This window comes from Gouania willdenowi, chromosome 13, assembly GCF_900634775.1.
Source record: "Gouania willdenowi chromosome 13, fGouWil2.1, whole genome shotgun sequence".
NCBI lineage: Eukaryota > Metazoa > Chordata > Actinopteri > Blenniiformes > Gobiesocidae > Gouania > Gouania willdenowi.
In genome coordinates, this window is record NC_041056.1 from 32,899,770 (window position 1) to 32,919,479 (window position 19,710).

At 40.1% G+C, this 19,710-nt stretch overlaps 1 protein-coding gene across 6 annotated transcripts in view; it reads right to left on the reverse strand.

Moving 5' to 3' along the window:
• The window catches only part of gkup (glucuronokinase with putative uridyl pyrophosphorylase), a 106,781-nt gene that overhangs the window by 50,389 nt on the left and 36,682 nt on the right, over positions 1–19,710 (reverse strand). For 5 of the 6 annotated variants that reach the window (XR_003675320.1, XM_028463771.1, XM_028463773.1 and 2 more), the window contains 8 exons: positions 19,575–19,654; positions 18,232–18,300; positions 16,215–16,275; positions 16,059–16,075; positions 13,328–13,385; positions 13,169–13,261; positions 13,024–13,084; positions 1,139–1,207 (listed from right to left, as the gene is read on the reverse strand). Coding sequence is in view for 5 of the 6 variants with exons in the window: in XM_028463771.1 (XP_028319572.1) it covers positions 1,139–1,207; positions 13,024–13,084; positions 13,169–13,261; positions 13,328–13,385; positions 16,059–16,075; positions 16,215–16,275; positions 18,232–18,300; positions 19,575–19,654 (508 nt within the window). In the remaining variant the exon portion in view is untranslated. The remainder of the gene's footprint in view (positions 1–1,138; positions 1,208–13,023; positions 13,085–13,168; positions 13,262–13,327; positions 13,386–16,058; positions 16,076–16,214; positions 16,276–18,231; positions 18,301–19,574; positions 19,655–19,710) is intronic. The other variant, XM_028463772.1, reaches the window with a different exon arrangement.

The following is a 19,710-nucleotide window of genomic DNA, read 5'->3' on the forward strand; positions in this document are numbered from 1 at the left end:
GACATACCATCAGACAGACTTAATGACAATTGGCTGAGCTCAGTAAAAATGAAAATCTTAACAAAAATAAACAGTTTTTTATGATCCCACTGAAACCACCAACACAATGGTTCCAAAGATTAGATTATGCTATTACAAAATTCTATGCTCAGAATAAAAAACCCAAAATAAGCCTTTCAACTCTTCAGAAAAATAAAAATGTGGGGTGGTCGAGAAGCCCCAGACTTCATGCATTATTATCTAACAAATCAAATATTATATTTGACAGAATGGCTAAAAACCAAAAGAACACTACAGCACCTGGCTAGAAATAGAACAGTTAGACTGCTAACATATTAAACTCTCTGATCTTCCCTTTATCACTGTGACTCTCAGATGTCACAACTGCTTTAAATACTCACTGATCACCTCCACCCTGACTGCGTGGTGGAAAGCCCAAGACATTTCAAATGTCCAATTAAAACCTAGCATGGTGTTTCCAATTTGGCACATTTCCAACTCCAACTTTGGAAATAGAAAAACACCGCTCCATTTGAGGACATGGGAAGAGAGTGGAATCACTCATCTCCAAGACCTCTTCCAAAAAACAGGGTCCTAGTGCCTGCCAATCGATGAAGCCTGTTCAGTTTACCGAGGACCTTGTGTGTCTTATAAGTCCGTGTGAAAGTCTGCATGTTTATGACTATAACACAGAAGACCACACATGAGAACTGTTTTCACTTTTATTTTGATTGTAGTTTTGAATGACCCAAATAACTGTAAAGAGGTCTTATATTAGTTTATTTTCTTTTTAAAGTGGTGTTTTTTTTTTGTGGCTTTAAGACTCCAATTTGTCAGCATTTGTGACAAGAAATCCCAAAGAGGAAGATGAGGTCAGTAATGCGGAGGTGAAAATGGCAATGCTGTGTGCCAAAAACAACGTTGCTTTCACCTTCTGTGACGACTTCAACAAGTGTTCTGCTATAGCACGAAAATACTCTGCTGGAAAAACCAAAACTAAGCAACTCATCAAAGGTAAATTGAGTCAAATTAAGTATGAATGATTATGTCCTGCATACATATTGTAGATTCATTTTTACCTAACATTATTAACTGGCCACGTGGGGTAGAAATTGGATGATATTAATTGGGCACTCACTCAACAGGTGCCATAGCAGCAGAACTGGATGACGAGTTGGCCAAAACATGTCGATCTCAGCCCTTTTCACTTTTGTGCGACGAATCGAACAACAGAAAAACAGAAAAAGAATTTGTCATCCTGGCTGGACTCTATGATGAGGCCACTATGCAGGTCACTACACGATTTATGGAGATGCCTACATGCAACGTGGGAAATGCTGAAAATCTGTATGAAAAGCTGAGTGAAGCATTGAGGTAGGGGAACTGCAGTTGTGTTGATGTGTGTTGTAGTTTGCATTTAATCATAACTTTATATTTTGTCTGAATGTTTTTCCTGTTTGCAATAGAAAAAGAGGCATCCCATGGGAGAACCTGATAGCCTTTAACTCTGATAATGCGAGTGTCATGAAAGGCAGACAACTCAGTTCTCAGCAAACTGAAGATAAGCCAGCCCCACGTCCAGGACCTTGGCTGCATTTGTCACCTCGTACAGCTGGCCACTGGCTGTGGCATCAGAGCAGCCCAGGTACCAGTCGAAGGCATCCTAGTGGGGATATACACCCACTTTGATAAAAGGTAAATGCATATAAATGAAATAGGCATGCAGTTGATATTCTTATAAACACATACATTTCCAACCTCCAAAAAAAATGTTTTCTATCTTTCAGTGCAAAACGCTGTGAAATATACAAAGACTTTGTAGATTTCACTGATTTAGACCACCTGAAGCTCCTCGAATACTGCAGCACGAGATGGCTGAGTCTGATAACCTGACTTCAGAGAGTGTTGAACCAGTGGGATGCACTACAAGTAAGGATGGTAACTCCAGCAGATGTATACACAGTATACTATGCTATGTTTCCAATTTAACCATGAATTGCACTTTGTTAAAGTAGGCCTATAGTACATCGGGACACAGTCATGAGGAGGTGGAGAGGAGTGCCAAAGTGCGTGATCTGGCAAGACATCTGTGTGATCCAATTGTGAAGACCTACTTCCTTTTTCTGAGTGCTGCTCTAAAGCCTCTATCTGAATTTAATATTGCCTTCCAGGTGGGCATCAATAACATTTAACGAGTGAATAATAGAAATGAAAATCACTTATTTTTGTTGTGAAATCTCCTGCAGTCAGAGGGAGTACAAATTCACAGACTTTAAGATGAGATGTGCAGGCTGATCAGGAAGTTCCTGGGCTACCTCATACCAGCCATTGTGAGTGTACCTCTCAGGGAGGTGGAGTATGGAGAAGGACATCAGTTGGCTGGTGAAGAGCTCTTTATTGGAGCAGACACAAAGGCTTACATGAGAAGCATAGAGCTCCCTGTGTCAGCCAAGAAGAAAATCTTTCAGTGAGTATATTACCCAGCAGTTATATACAGTAGTTATTTGATCTTTTGACAGTATGAGAGTTTAGGCTGTAGTGTGCCTAAATGTTGCCATTAATGCATGTTTTACTGTTATGCTGTTGTAGATCTGTGAGAAGATTCTATGAAGCAGTGCTTCAGAAGATGTTCTCCTCCTTTCCCCTTGACCACCCACTCCTGAGGGACATGAAAGTGCTGGACCCTGCTGCTCGCCTCAACATTACTCCAGGGACAGGTAGATGTTAGTCACTTCCCCATTGATAGAATTAAATATTGTAATGTATAGTTTAGATCTGCAATATTCAGTCAAACACTTGCTGCCAAGACTAATGAAGGCTTTGCTATGCATTCCCCACAGCAATGCCAGTAGTGAAAGGGTGTTTAGTATGGTAAGGAAGATTGTTACTGAGAATAGGATGTCATTTGACAACAGCACTGTTTATGCTTTACGGTCATGTAAAATAAACCATTCTGGCCCAGCCCACAAATACACTCCTTCCAAAAAAGTGTTGAAAGATGCAAAGTCAGCAACAAATCAGTATAACACATTATTAGTGAATGACAGAGAACTACATGAGTAAGCATGACAAAGTATAACAAAAATATGTAATGTAAATAAAATGTAAATGTCTAGATTCCAAACAGAACGCAGACGGACAAGTGGTGAACTGTGCTTCCTTCCATCCTGCTTTCTAATGTCCACTCCCTGGAGAAAAAACTGGACCTGAAGCTGGATTTAAATGCAAGACAGGAGACGAGGGCTCATACCAGCAACAACGGTGAGTTGACCATGTCACTGATGTAGAACTACTAACTGTAAAATGCAGACATTGCTCTCCCTGATTTATTCTAACTTTTGGCAGTCTATAAAACTCTACATGTTTTTCACTGTCTGACTGATTAGAACAGACAAACACGGCAATAATTCACCATTTCCTCTCGAAAATCGGGATTTGCCCATCTGCGTACTGTTTGGAATCCTGCTATTTATCTCCAAAATGGCGACTTCGGGTTGCTGACGTGCCGTGAAAACCTTCTATACTGAACCATGTTTGTATATGTTAAATTCAGTGTGGGTCAAGAGTATTTTTATCAATTTCATAAGCAGGCTTGTTTTAACTTTTCTTTTCTTAGAGTGAAAGATGTCTAAAGACGTCAATTATGTTTTTCAGTGGGAACGGGTGCAGCCTTATGCAACTTCAATGTAAAGATCTTACTTATAGACAATATTTTATTGAGCCAGCAGATAGCAACAGCTCTTTCGATGAGAGATTAGCGCTGATAGCAGAGAAGACAAGGTAGTTTACGTGGCTGAAAATCGTACAGGAGTTGAGAGTGAAGTTCCCTGGAGCTCAAAGCAGCGCACACTCGACCAGACTATGTCTGACATAACTGTGCTTTTGAGGAATATTGAGAGTGTCGTGATCATGAGGAAAAAATAATAAAAATAATTTTAAAAAAATGGGCCAAATGGGTCAACTCAGCACGTCCTCTCAAGGAGGAAGTTGCGTGTGTGCAGTCTGACGGAGGGAGATACTTGGATAAAAGTCAAAATACAGTAGGAAAACCATTCAACTCAACCATTCACCCAGATAGCAAAATAATAATTTTGCCATTAAAAGCCCAGTCTCAGTGTTGTTTTTGTAGTAAGAAGGAAACCAATGTTGAGGTGCCCCTAAAGCAAAAAAAAAAAAAAAAACAGGTTTTTTTTTTTTTTAGAAAAAGGCCATTTTCTCAGCTTTTTGCTCTGTAACTGGCGATTTGTGTAAAACCTCTATTAAACTGCTGATTATGGAAGAACATAACAAGCTAGAAACATTTTTTTTTTTTTTTTAATCTTTCAAAATCTGGTGTCAGATTTCAGACTGTGATAGTACAAAATATTTTGTGGGTCTTTAAAAATCAGTCAAAATGCTCTAAAATGGCAGTGGATGAGTTAGCATACACTGCAGGTTTTGTCACAATTTCTAACTACTCCAATGAAGACAATTTGTTTTTTGGCAAATGGCGCTCTGCCACAGGAAGTGTGTTCCGTAAAAACTCATCTTCCTGACAAATGATCATCCACTTGTCCGGGACATTTCTGAGTACATTTTGGAAGTATATGTTGAAAAATGCTAACACAATAAGTAGCAGATTGAAAAAAGTGTTTTTCTATCACCACCAAAGGGCAGTAAGACTTGTCGCGGCAATTGTCATGTTACTGCATGCAGATGACTAAGTTTTGATTGATTGAGTTTCAGCTGAGTTTTTTGAAATTCTCCATTTGCTGCCAGTGTGGATAAACTCACCGTATTTAGGAACAATGGGTCTCCAACTTGTCAAGAACATAAATCCTAAATTTCATGTGGAAATTATGAACACTCTAGGAGGAGTTTGCTTTTAAAGGCGGTGTGGTTTGGCCAAAAAATTTGAAAAAGTGTGTAATTTGGCCTGCTATATTCAAAATTGCAGACTTCCTGTTGTATTTAGGCTATAGGTCCAAATGACATTTTTGCTAGTCACTGTGAACTCCATATACCTACGAAATGCCATCCAGCTAGCTCAAACCAGTGAAAAGTTACAAACTGTAGGTGGTGCTAACAAGTCCTGAAATTGCATCAAAAAACTACACGTTAAATTTTTCACCAAACTATACGGTCCTGCCAAATTTCATGAAGCTGTACCCACGGGAAGGGCCTCATAAAGGTAATGTGAGGGTTGAAGAATACAGTATATCCTTATGGGAACAATAGGGCCTTTGCACCACTTCTGGTGCTCGGCCCCAAAAAAAAATAAATACAACTGTTTCCATGTGGTTCCGACCAATAGGAACTAATCTCCGGTAAATAAAGACCAATAAAACTCTGTAAAACAATAACCAGGAATACATATTTGCTGCCGGGTAAAGATAGTAGCACTAACAACTGGCACAATGATAAATAGTCAGTGACGTGTGGTCAGGGTAGGCAAGGTAGGCAGTGCCTACCCAAGGGTGAATTGAGATTTTGATTATTTGTTTTAATTATAATATAGTTATAAATTATTTATTTTTCCATTTCCAATAGCCTACAGTACCAATTAGTTTGAAAGTGTCCGCATTTTGTGCGTTTCATTGCCCAAATTACTAAACAGCGCTATTTCCGGAGTCTTTTTTTTTTTTTTCACTCTGCTGTAAGGCAGAGGGAGGCCACGCCCCCTCCCAAAGGCACGTTGCTCCTCTGCCTCCGTTCCCATTAAGTGTTTTTTCGTGTTTGTGCATGCGCAGTCAAGTCCCCAAGATGACAACCATTTACGTGCAAAGGCAGCGTAGAGAGCTGCCTTTGCACGTAACCATGCTATGCTAAATGCTATACCTAAGTTCACAGTACATTAGTGAATAGATGCCATGTGACTGCTGCTGCTACGTTCTCTTGCTAGTGGGTGGGATAACACTACAGTCAGAATGACAGCGCTAGAGATGATGGAGAAACTTTTTTTTGAGGAAAAACGACAGCTTTTAAAAGATGGGAGATCAACACCTGAGTTACCAAACCTTCAGTATAGGTAAAGTCAGAAAATGTTTCATACTTTCTACAGTGAATGGTACAAAAGGAAGGATTGACTGGCTGTTCTGAGTTGTTGTTGTCATTTTCTGTTTTCGGATGCGCTGCCGTGTCATATATCTTGTTGCTGTCACTGTAAAAATCGAGCAGCGCATGCTGCACGCCCTCCACAAAGTGAAAATATCTTAAGACAATAGGGAAACACTTGGTCGTACCTTTGTTTGAGGCATCAGTCGCCAGAGAATAGTGCAGTTCATTTTCTTTTATGTAGTCCACATGCGCATGGATGGAGTAGGGTGCTAGGACATTTTCACATAAAGCTTTAGCTTTAGTTTTCCCACAGGTTACTCCTTTAGCTATTGTTGAGTCGTTGTAGATTTCCCGGTCAACTTTTATTCCACAGTCTACACTCCTGTATGACTGGTGATGCTTGACGGCGCGATAAACTTTACAAAGTTCTGCAGCAGATATTTTGTCATCCTGGGGAGATGTGGCTTCACGGAAAAAGGAAAAAAGTGAAGAGGTGCCCACGCTTTGATTGTTGCTCTTGTGCTTGTCTGTGCTAGCATGTCGATCGAGGGCACCTTTAACTTTGCTTACGTCCACATCACAACGACACAGCGTACAATATCAATCAATCAATCTTTATTTGTATAGTGCCAAATCATAACCAATGGTATCTCAAGGCACTTTACAGTAGAGCAGTCTTAAGGACGGACTCTTCATTTTATGGATACACACATATGCATATATACGTATATACACATACATATGTATCCCACACCCAACATGAATTCATCATGGCGGCAAGGAAAACCTTCTGTTAAGCAGCAGGAACCTTGTGTGGATCCCATTCCTATGATGAACAGCCATCCACGTTATGCTGTGTTGGGTGTGTGCAGAGAAAAGGGTGGAGACAGAGCCGCTGAGTCTCTGTAACTCCACACTGAGGATCCCACGGACCTGCAAGACAAAAGCCAGAAGGAGTACAGGAGCAAACACACAAGGGAGTAAGCAGACATAGAGGGAGTGTTTGAAAGAGGAATGGGACCCTCTCCGGTCCCTCTCTAACCTAAATGACCTCTCTCTTAACGCCCTCTCCAACCTCTCTCCAACCGAGCATGCCAGACCCCCCCCCCCCGGCAGTCTATGCCTATTGCATCTTAATTATGAGCTATGAGCTGGTTCCTAACTAAAAGCTTTATCAAAGAGGAATGTTTTGAGCCTAACCTTAAAGGTAGAGAGGGTGTCTGCCCCCCGAACCGTGGTTGGTAGATGGTTCCAGAGAAGTGGGGCCTGATAACTGAAAGCTCTTCCTCCTATACTACTTTTAGAGATGAATGGAACAACAAGTAGTCCAGCATTTTGAGAGCGTAGTGTTCTGGGGGGATTGTATGGCACTACAAGCTCCTTGAGATAGACTGGTGCCTGTCCATTTAGGGCTTTATAAGTGAGAAGAAGAATCTTGAATTCTATTCTATATTTTATGGGAAGCCAATGCAGAGAGGCTAATACAGGAGTAATGTGATCTCTTCTCCTAGTTTTAGTCAGTACACGTGCTGCAGCATTTTGAACCAGCTGAAGTGTCTTAAGCGACTTGCTCGGGCAGCCTGCTAAAAGAGAATTACAATAATCCAGTCTAGAGGTAACAAAAGCATGGACTAGTTTTTCGGCATCGCCCTGAGACAGGATAGATCTGATTTTAGCAATGTTACGGAGATGAAAGAAGGCAGTTCTTGAAGTTGTTTTATGTGAGAGTTGAAGGATAAGTCCTGATCAAATAGAACCCCAAGGTTTCTAACAGTTGTGCTTTGTGCCAGAGTAATGCCATCTAGGGCAGTTAGGCTAGCATAGGTTTCTCTAAGGTGTCGCGGGCCCAGTACAATGACCTCAGTCTTGTCTGAGTTGAGAAGAAGAAAATTTTGGTCCATCCAGGCCCTAATGTCCTTTAGACAGGCCTCAAGTTTAGATAGCTGATTTGTCTCACCTGACTTCATTGATACATACAGTTGGGTATCATCAGCATAGCAGTGGAAGTTAACAGAGTATTTTCTCATAACATTACCAAGGGGGATCATATAGATACAGAAGAGGATTGGACCTAGCACAGAGCCCTGAGGAACCCCGTAGCTTACTTTAGTGTACACAGAAGACTTATTATTCACGTGTACAAACTGGTACCTATCAGATAGGTAGGACTTAAACCAGTTTAGGGCAGTCCCTGTGATTCCAAGTAATTTCTCTAATCTCTCTAGTAGAATATAGTGATCTATAGTGTCAAAAGCTGCACTAAGATCTAATAAAACCAGCACTGAGAGTCGTCCTTCATCTGAAGCCCAGAGTAGATCATTAGTTACTTTAACTAAAGCAGTCTCTGTGCTGTGTTGAGCTCTAAAGCCTGACTGGAAGTCCTCGAACAGGCTGTTGTTTTGAAGAAATTCACAGAGCTGAGCTGCCACAACTTTCTCAAGAATCTTTGAAATAAAAGGAAGATTAGATATAGGCCTGTAGTTTGCTAAAGTGCTGGAATCAAGAGTAGGTTTTTTGAGAAGGGGTTTGATTACAGCTACTTTAAAGGACTGTGGCACGTAGCCTATTGATAGGGATATATTTATTGTCTCCAACAAAGATGGGCAGACTAGGGGAACAACTTCTTTAAACAGCTTAGTTGGGATCGGATCTGAAAGGCAGGTCGATGGTTTGGAGGATGAAATAATAGAGTTAAGTTCCTGAAGTCCTATATGTGTGAAACAGTTTAGGTTAGGCCTATTTACATTTAATGGTACAGCAGGCCCAGGTGAAGGCAGGGAGTGGCTAATTTTATCTCTAATCTTGTGAATTTTATCGTTAAAAAATGTCATAAAGTCCTCACAGCTGAGGGCTAGAGGAATCATGGGCTCAATAGAGCTCTGACTTTGTGTTAGCCTGGCTACAGTGCTGAAAAGGTACCTCGGATTATTTTTATTTTCTTCAATTAGTGAGGAGTAGTATGTAGATCGACTATGTCGTAAGGCTGTCATGTATTTACTATGGCTTTCTTGCCAAAGTATTCGTGACTCCTCTGTTTTATTGGAGCGCCACATTCTCTCTAATTTACGGGTTGTCTGTTTGAGTGTGTGAGTTTCAGAGCTAAACCACGGAGCTTTCCTCTGACGTTTAATAGTTTTTTCCCTCAATGGGGCAATTGAGTCCAAGGTGGATTTTAGTAGACTAGCAGAGCTATCGACAAGCAGATCCAGTTGAGAGGGGTTATAATTAATATCATAGTTATTTATTGGATGGTGCACTGAGTTTAAGGCAGCAGGAATGGCCTCTTTAAATTTAGCCACAGCACTGTTGGATAGATTTCTACTTGTAACTATTTTATTGCACAGTGCGAGATCCTCTAGGATAATGTTAAAAGATATTAAAAAGTGATCTGATAGCAGAGGATTTTCAGGGTAGACTTTTAGTTCATTAATATCAAGGCCATATGTTAGAACAAGATCAAGAGTATGATTTAAACGATGAGTAGCTTCATTAATAGTTTGAAAAAAGCCAACTGAGTCTATTAGGGACATAAAGGCTGAGCTCAGGCTATCACTATCTTTGTCCACATGGATATTAAAATCTCCTACTATCAGTATTTTATCAGAACTGAGGACTAAGTTTGATATAAACTCAGAGAATTCTGATAGAAATTCAGAATAAGGGCCTGGAGGACGGTAAATTATCGCAAATAAGACTGGCTGGCAGGTTTTTGATTCGATATGAGATAAATTTAGAACCAGGCTTTCAAAGGAAGTGTAACTGGCCTTTGGTTTAGGATAGATTAGGAGAGAGGAATGATAAATAGCTGCTACACCACCTCCACGGCCTATGTCTCGTGGCATATGAGTATTTAAATGACTGGGAGGAGTGGCTTCATTTAAACTAACATATTCATCTTGATACAGCCATGTTTCAGTTAAACAGAATAAATCAAAGTTATTTTCTGAGATAAGGTCATTTACTAGTAGAGATTTGGATCTCAGTGATCTAATATTTAATAGAGCACATCTAATGGTTTTATGTTTTGGTGTTTCTAGATTTGAGATTTTAATTTTTTTCAGATTTTTATAATTGATAGCTCTTTTATTTGATTTTATGTTAAAATCATTGTGAAATATGGGTCGGGGGACTGACACCGTCTCCATAAAATAATATTCATCACCATCACAACAGTTGTCATGGCGATGAACACAGCTATCCTGATAGCAATGGGAGGGAAACTGTCCTAAGGCAAGCGCAGAGGGGCGTGGAGGACTCCCCCTCTGTAACATGGTCTCATTCATGAGATGTCATAAATGTGCCATGTTTTCTGATAGTAGAGATGCTCCCTCCAAAGTAGGATGGATTCCATCTCTTCCTATCAGGTTCGGTTTTCCCCAGAAGGATCTCCAATTATCAATGAAGCCCACCTCGTTTTCTGGACACCACCTCGATAGCCAGCGGTTAAATGATGACATGCGGCTATACATGTCATCACTGGTCAGATTTGGTAAGGGACCAGAGAAAATTACGGAGTCCGACATTGTTTTAGCATAAGCACAAACTGATTCAATGTTCACTTTGGTTGCTTCCGACTGGCGACGTCGGGAGTCATTAGTACCGACATGGAGGACTATCCTATCAAACTTACGATTACTCTTTGCCAGCAACTTTAGATTTGATTCTATGTCGCCCGCTCTGGCCCCTGGGATGCACCTCACAATGCCCGCTGACTTCGCTAGCTTCACGTTTCTCACTATGGAGTCGCCAATTATCAGAGTTTGTTCCCCGGTGAGTGTGTTGTCCTCACAGAGGGGGGAGAACCTGTTTGAGACGTGAACATGGTGGTGTCCCGAGCGGCTTTTTGACCTTCGACTATGCTTACCACGGACAGTAACCCACTCATTGCTGGCCGGGGGGGAGGCTAAGCTAGAGCTAGCACGGTCCGCACCGGCTAGGTCCTGCTTGCTAGCTTCGGTTTTGGTATCAGGGGTGCGGAACCGCTTCTCCAGATTGTTGATCCTCGCCTCCATATCTAACAGTACGCTACACTTTATGCAACTACCATTGTCCCTAAAGGAGGACGAGGAGTAACTAAACATCTGACACACCGGGCAGGAGAGAGAAGCCATAGGTGCTAAATTTAAGCTAAGCTAAGCTAAGCTAAGGACAAAAGGAAGTTTAAAGGAGATTGTACTGCCTATAAGAGGCGAGATTGCTTTTTACTTAACCTTCGTACGTTTAACTGTACGGTAAAAAATTAAAACAAGTGTTTTCAAGGCTAAAATATCAATGACAACAAGTTTGATTAGAGTTAGCAGAACACAGTAGTAGAGCGCTGCAAACAGCGGTAGAGTGTAAACAGGAAATGATCGATACGTCACCACGATACGTCACCACGTCAGCACGTCACCAACAATGCCTCTCCCAATATGCATGGGAGTCATCCTTCCTACTTTTGGAGATGAATCCATATTCCTTTGTCCATTCAGGATTAATTGTAGTTTTTCTTTTAGGCATTTTTGCAGACTGCAGGTTGACAGGGTGGCTTCACGTTGTCTGGCTGACCTGACGTCAACGACGTCCACATGGCTAATTTGATTACGTTCAGCACTGTTAACCAATCAAATGTCCTATATTTATTTTACGCCAATTTCATCCAATAAACTGCCACAAATACCTCTTAAGGGGAAGTATAATTGCATGTAGTGTTTTTTATTATTTATTGTTTGAGTTATTTTTGTTCAGGCACATTTACTTTTTCATTAGAGACCTTATGAGATGGGAGAAAAAAAAGATTATGTCAAAAGGAGGACAAATGGACGTCCGGCTTAAGGCCGCGCCGGAAGACGGACAGACGGTCTGTCTTAAAGCCGGAAATATGGCCACCCTACCTTCCATACAAGTGTTAAATCTGACCATAAACAAGTCAGTGGCTCTCTGTGGCTTTATGACAGTAAGACGTGATCTTTTTACTTGGTCTGTTCCTTATATGGAGAGGTTCGCGTTAGCACTTAGCTCAGTCTGTGTGTCAGTGGGTTAGCTTAGCATAGTTAGCTTTAGTTGAGTTTCCAGCTCATAATCGTTGCTGCAGGTTCATCTCTGTCCCCGTGTTTGTGGAACTTTGGGTGGATCTGATGGAGGAACTTTAATCAGTTCCCTTTGTTGGATGGTTGTCTGGTTTTAACCAAGTAGCGGTTCATGATGTATTGCAGCATTGTAGCTTCTGGTAGCCGTGACAAACACACACACAGAGGGCGGTGGCGGTGCACACCGTGCAGAGCCTCCGTAAACAACGTTCCGCTCCAGAGAACAATATGTTGTTGACAACAAACGGGGCAGTTTTGGCCCATGGGTAGCGTTTTTTTGGGGGGTATTCTTGGCTAAATTGAGGGACAAATGGCCCGTGGCCCTCGATAATTTCCGACATGGGAATTTATCGTTTATATCAAGGGATGACATGAGAATGTTTTTGACGATAAATCATAAACGATAAAATATCACACATTCCTAATTGCAACATCCTTGCCAATACACACCCCTACCTAATATAAAGTAGTTTGTACCACATACATATTACTTGAGACTGTGGGCAAAAACACTTGCGTTTAATACTTTCTAGAGCCCTAAATATTTTGTGCCAAATGGCAAAACCAGGTTATTATAATTTACACTTTGTGAAGTTCAATGAGAATCTTTTTGTGTTGCTTCAATTGGCATAAAGGTGGCAGAATTTGAAATACTAAATTATGATCTCTGTTGCTTTCTATTTTTATTCTTATTAAGAAATTCTTTAAAGCAGATGCAAATGAGATGAAAAGAAAAATAAGCCCTTTTCTCTTTTAAGCAAGTATTTAACCCTCATCACAGGTAATGATGGAATTATTTTAATAAAATACTCCTTTTTCCATATTAAGTCATTTGTAATTTTGGTTGCATATGAAAAATTAACTTTCCATATAAACAATACACTAAAGTATTCACGCATTATGTCCTTGTTGTCTGTACCGTATCCTTGCTTGTCCATGAGCTCCTTACTGAAATTCATGTAGATTAAGCCTTCGTAGACCTGCAGAAAAGAAAAGAAAAATCAGTAAATATAAGCTGAAATGCTACAGGAGGCATTCCACATGTGAGTCGTTGACATACAGACCTGTACAACTCTATCCTGCAGTCCAGCAGTAATGAACAGCTCTTCTGTCTCCACCATGAGGATAAAATTGGCTCGGATTGGTTTAGGAAGATCCTGTAGTGATTGGAGATCGTAACATTAAATAACTAAAACGTGAACTGAAAGCTATGTTGAACTCACATTGTCTGTGATGTTGTAGAATTTCATTAGACACTTCAGGGTAGCAGAGACGATAGCACTGTTACAAGAGGAGGTTGAAAACAATATTTAGAAGAAAGAGTAAGGACTGAGATTTGTGCCACTAGAAACTGAATTTTAATAGTTGATATTGAATCGCATTTTTTTTTTCCTGTTGAAAAAAAAAATTCTTAGTACGTTCCAAAAATTAAATATATTTCTGCTTCCCAAATTCATATTCACGCAATTCAATTTCACTATATGGAGACACATGGTGTGACCCACAGGCAATGTCCCAATACCCATACTACGGCCTAAGGACTTCCACAAAGGGGGTACTTGGTTTAAGTGCACTGTAAAGTGTGTGAGGGAACAATTGTGCTGAAAGGATAGAATTGGGACAGTTTGCAGTTACGTCATCCACCCGAGAGTGAGGACGTCATCAATCATAATGGCACATGCAAAATGGCATTGATAACAGCTACGCTGACAATGTATTCTAATAAAATACATATTACAGAAATAAAATAAATAATACCTTACTTACACTTGAAGACTTTTTTTTGCTGCCAACTAGGTTTATTGTAATAGTTTGTCCACCATAGATAAAAAAAAGTAATAATAATTAATTATTTGGAATGTCCCCCGACAAAAGGACTTATGGCTAATTCCCTTCATCAAAGTCCGCTTGCATGCACGTACACCCGTACAATTTTGACACCCTACGCACCAGCACCTTTCAGTGGGAGCACGCAAACGAGGGGTGCAAGTGTGGGTATTGGGACGCAGCCATCGCTTTTATTATGGATATCCATGGGTCACACCCTCAACACGCCGTAAAGTATTTTTTGTAGACGTAAACAGGCGTTACGTGAATCAGTGATTGATTGCCCAACCTCGAAGTGTATCTTCATGTAGTGAAATTGAATTGTGTGCAGTGAATCTGAATTTGAGAAGCAAACATACACTGTATATAAAATTTTTAGAATGTGCGAAGATCTTTTTTTTTTTTTTTCAACAGGAAAAAAATACATTTTGTTACTAATTCAGTTTGAAAACAGTAAATTCAATTTCAAGTCATTACTTTAAAAATTTCAAGTTACCAATTCAATTTCACGTTGTTACTTTCAAATTCAATACCAACCATTCAAAGTCATGGGCTGTTTCTTCATAAGGTTGATCAGGGCGATGCCCTACCAAAGGGGAAAAAGGAGGGCTTTTTTTCTATCATATTTGATGTGGTGCTTATGTCATTGGCTTACGCGTGCTGTGTAGAGTGGATGCTATTGTAAAAAAATATATATAAAAAGTGAAATACCAAAGCCTTTGATGTCTGGTCGGATATGCCAATCCATTTATTGCAGAGATGAGCAGATGAAATGACCAAAAACCAAGTTGTAGATATTGCAGGATGGAATGAAAAACAGTATAACTCCACACGCTCAGCAGAGTAAAAACCATTCGCTCCCAGCGCCACACACCTGAAGCTCATTCGAGTGTCCCTTTTAAGGCCGTTTTAGGCAGAGCCACTCCTAAACTCTCCCTCTGCTACTGAAATGGCTCCACCTATATTCTTCCACAGTGTTACAGGGCTGTGACAATTCTCGACAGTTTGAGCTGTTCTCTATATCATTGTCCAATTAGCGCAGGACTGTGCTCCATGAAGTACCGCCCCTTTTGGGCTATCTCAGTCAAACTGAAAATTGCTTAGACTGCTCTCATAGACTCCCATGTAAAATATTGTTATGGACTGGCATCGTCTCAGGGGTATCCTGGATAAACAGCAACATCCATCGGAGTATAACATGTTTTTTTTGTTTTTTTTAAGCCAATTGTAAAAAAAACATTTACGTGTGCCTACTTGGTGCCAATTATTAAATCAGTGTGCCTCTGTACAATATAATGTGTTATGGCAATTATTATATTAATCATCATATCATCAAATGTGTGTTCATGTGTACAATTTGTCATGTGTCTATACACAATGACTGCATTATATCGTTGTGCTTTTGAACAGAGACGTTGTTCCTTTGCTGAGTCATGTTAGATTAGATTATCCGCAGTACAGACAGTGTATTCACAGTGCCAGCAACAAACAGTCTCTGCTGAAGGCCTCATACCAAAAACTCACATTCTTTCGCACGCACGCACACGCGCACACACGCGCGCACACACAAATAACTGATGACGGTTTCTAAAAGTTATCTTTTCATTGAAATGAATATGTTTATTTTTGCAAATCTATACAATTGGGAAAATATTATATTTGTAATAATAGCTCACTGTTGAATGCCTGCACTTTCATTTGCATTTAAAGATAGTTAAGCTGCACAAAATCTTTAAAATTATGTTACCAATATGGCAATCTGCACATGCTTTGGTAAAGCAAGCATATCCGTCCATTTTCAAAGACATTTGAAGGTAAACTGATTCAAAGTTTATCTCTCTGTTGATCTTCATTTGTAGAGCCTATGTTAATTTTATTCACTTCTGGAGCCATTAGATTAGATATTGCTATGTAAGCTGACCAGAAAATACGATGTGGCAATTGTCAAGCTGCCTATTAATTTTCCCATATAACGGGTCACCTTAGTCATCATCAGAACAGTTGCCCCCCATGAGAAATTTGTCAGGAGCCACCACTGTTCAAATTCAGTTTCTAATGGCACAAATCTCAGCCCATAAATTGTCTGTATACAAATGCTGGTTCATGTAATCAAACAAAGCTTTGTACCTGCTTCCAGCAAGGCCCTGCATTTGGGAACAGACAATGAGATACTATTATTACAAGCAACATCACACAGGAGGTGTCACTTCAATGCAGTGAGGTTTTCAAATTTCATATTTTCTGGTGTGCATTAAACAGTGCTGCAACAAGCAATGCACTCACCACCTGCCGTGGAATGTTGGTGTCATACTTAAGAGTGAAGTTCTGCTTTGTCAAAGCAATCCTGCATGAGAGAAACACAGCAGATGTTGAAAGAGCAGAGATTATGTCGAGCAGGGGTCGGCAACCTTTGTGTGTTGCCAGTATAATATTTTCTTCTCCAGCAATATCAAAAAATAAATAAATAAATAAATTCCAACATACCTGGAATTTCATTCGAACCATATTTTAAATATATCTTTCTCTTATTCACAACTCAAAACACTGCTTTCAGATTGCTCAACATCTCACAGTGATTACAAGCCCGCTTCCCTAACCCACATGCCCGAGGACACATACAGTAGGACTCCTTCTTCCACGTGAAAGCATCCCTTACTGCCAGTATCCACCAAGTGTTGGTGCCAAATCCAGGCACCAAACACATTATGGCCACAGCACCAATCAGCCACCTCAAAAGCAGAGTCACAGAATATGGCCCACTCAGACACAATGTCTCCCGCCACAACAAAGACAAAGTAGAAGCTCCTTCTGACTGGACATTCTGCCAGACGTTGCCAACAAACCCCTCACAATACATTCAGGTTTGCCAGGTCTATCCGGCATCCACCATCGGAACCAACCCATTACCAGGTGGTGATAGGTGCAAACGCTGTCCCTCTCTTTACTCGAGTGTCCAGGACATGCAGCCTCAAGTCTGATGACACAACCACAAAGTCAATCATTGAACTGTAGCCTACGGTGTCCGAGACATTATGAACATTGTAATAGTAAAAAGAGTTAGGGAGTAGTAACGGATTATATATAACAGCGTTACGTAAACAGATTACAAATTATGAGTAACTGTAATCTGTTACAGTTACAGTTTAAATAGTTGGTAATCGGATCACAGGTACATTGTTAAAATCAATGGATTACACGTTTCTCAGAAGCCCAAATGTAAATATGAAAAAAAAAAACTATTTGTGTCGGTCACTCAATCTAATGATGTCAGAAGATCAGCAGCCGGAGATTAAGGTGGAACGGGAGGCAGAGGTGGATCCAGAACTGGTAAGAATGTGTTTGTTACTCGATGCTCTGCAGCACAGAGCACCTATGGATGCTGTGATGAGATGACGGCTAGAAAAAACTTGCACGGTCTGTAAATACTTTCTGCTGCAGAGTAACAAAGTTTAACAAACTTTCTGGATATTTCTCCCTAGAACCTCAATAAACAGCAGCTGGACGTCAGCACACAGGCTGACGTTAAGCTAATGTTAGCGTCTCTTCTATGTTGGGTATCAAGGTTATGTCAGGGCACAGAATAATTGATCTATGGAGAGATGACTCAGCTAACTGAAGAGATGGTCATGTGTGTGTGTACATGAGCAGACACTGTGTGTGTGTCTGCTCTCGCGTGTGCGCGTGTCAAAACGTACAAGTGTATTTTATTGCAGGTGTTTTTAACGTGATTTTTAGGTTCAGTAAATTAAGGATGTCACACACTTTTCTCATTCTACATTTCACTGTTAAATTAAAATGTGATGCCTGAACATGTTATTATCGAGAGCTGAACAGTGATTCTGATAACTGATTTTTATTTGTTTGTTCCTTTGTATAGTTGCCATTTTAATGCGGTTGTTGTTCACATTGATTATTGATAAATATTATTGTCCTGCCTGTTGTACTTTTTATTGTCCAAATATTTGAAAGCTTTAAACTAAAGAAATGCTTGAAAATGGCACACATTGATTCCAGAGCTTATTGGTTTTCTTTTGCTGCCCTTTACTAATAAACTAATATCTAGTTATACAGAGGATGTTTTCAGATAAATATTAAAGGCACACAAGACAATGTTTTGACCTTTTAGATTATTTTTGTGCTGTTCTAGGAAAACCTTGAGTAATATTGTTTTGTTTTAAATTAGTCATAATATATTTATTGTCACGATGAACATTTTTTGTCAAAATTCACACTGCAGTGCAGCACCTCAAACATATATGCATTTTAAACGGACAATATAATAATAAGACAATTATCTTACCCTTGTTTAGAGCAGAACTGGTAGAACTTTTTGCAAGTAGCCTGCAGCAATCGCAGACCTCCCAGATACCTGCAGTGAATGTGCACAGGTTAAAAATATAGTAAGTAAACCAAACATTGCCAACATTTAAGCTTATTAAAGTAGGTCCCTTGTGGTTAGGTCAATGACGTAAAAACTCTGCACCCCAGGCCGCCTGACCCACCCCACAGCTACATGCGCACCTTTGTTCTCCCAAGACAGTAGCATCAGATCACTGAAAAATCCTAATACAACAGTGACACTAAGGGTGCTTTCACACATATAGTCCCATGTGACCATGTGAACAGTATGAGGAAGAGAGACAAGTAAAATAAGTTAATGATGTGGGAGTAATACGGAAGGGAGTGTGGAAATTTGTGTTTGTGTGCTGACAAAGCGGCTCTGAAAATGGATGGATGGATAGATACATGGATGTTTGTGTGTGTGCTGCCTGATGGATCGCTGGGTTGTGAGTGTGTTGCCCCAACGCCAGTGTGTTTGATTGCGGTGTGCCACTGCTTAGCTGTCACTGCAAGGAGTTGCTTCATTCCTCGGACTAAGGTTTTCTCTGCCTTTTTTGGGGGCTCCTTCAAGATATAAGTTTGAGAAAAGTGAATTTGTAGACAAACGTGTGCAGATTATAGATTATGACGAGCCCCGTGGTCGTATTCTAGCATTAGTTTGTATTGGGCTGCCGTAAAGCAGTACGTCTTGCCACCGGGTCGGAGGCAGGGAAAGTTGCAAGTGCAGTTTTCTGGCCAGAGAAAGCAGGGGGAGATGAAAGACCCCCCAATCACCCCATAAACACTTTTATTACCCTCACAGGAACTACAAGACAGATTTATTAAGAGGGATGTCCGGATAATACTTTTTCATTTCCGATATGATGTACTGATATCGATTCGATATCAGCATGAATCATACATAGTTTTTTCCCCCTCTCTTTTCTTTAATTAAAAAAAAAATGATATTTACTTCTTTTGTAGTGTGGAAAGTTAAAAAAGGCTTGATCAAGTGATGTTACTCAAACAAAGAACAATAGTCATTAACAGTAGGTCTGAGAAAAACTGATGCATGTATTATTAACCAATTGGTTTTAACCTTCAACATAATATCTACAGTATTCTACAATTGAATAAAATAAATAAGAAAATTAAATTGGGGAAAAAAGAATAAATAAAATCAATCCGTAAATCCGGAAACTAGAATTCGATATTCGTTTTCAGGCTAATATTGGACCGATATCGATCGGGACACCCCTATTTATTAAGGTAAAAAAGTTACTGAGTTCTGCTTTGAAGGCACTGCAGCACCTGCATACATACCCTTCTTTTCTACTAATACAGAATAAATCCTGCAGGCTGCCAAATTCGGTGGGGTCATTGAGAGGATGAGGGAGTAACACCTGCAAAGTCAAAGAAGTTCAGAAAACTTTAGCCAAGGGAGCTCAAAGATACAGTT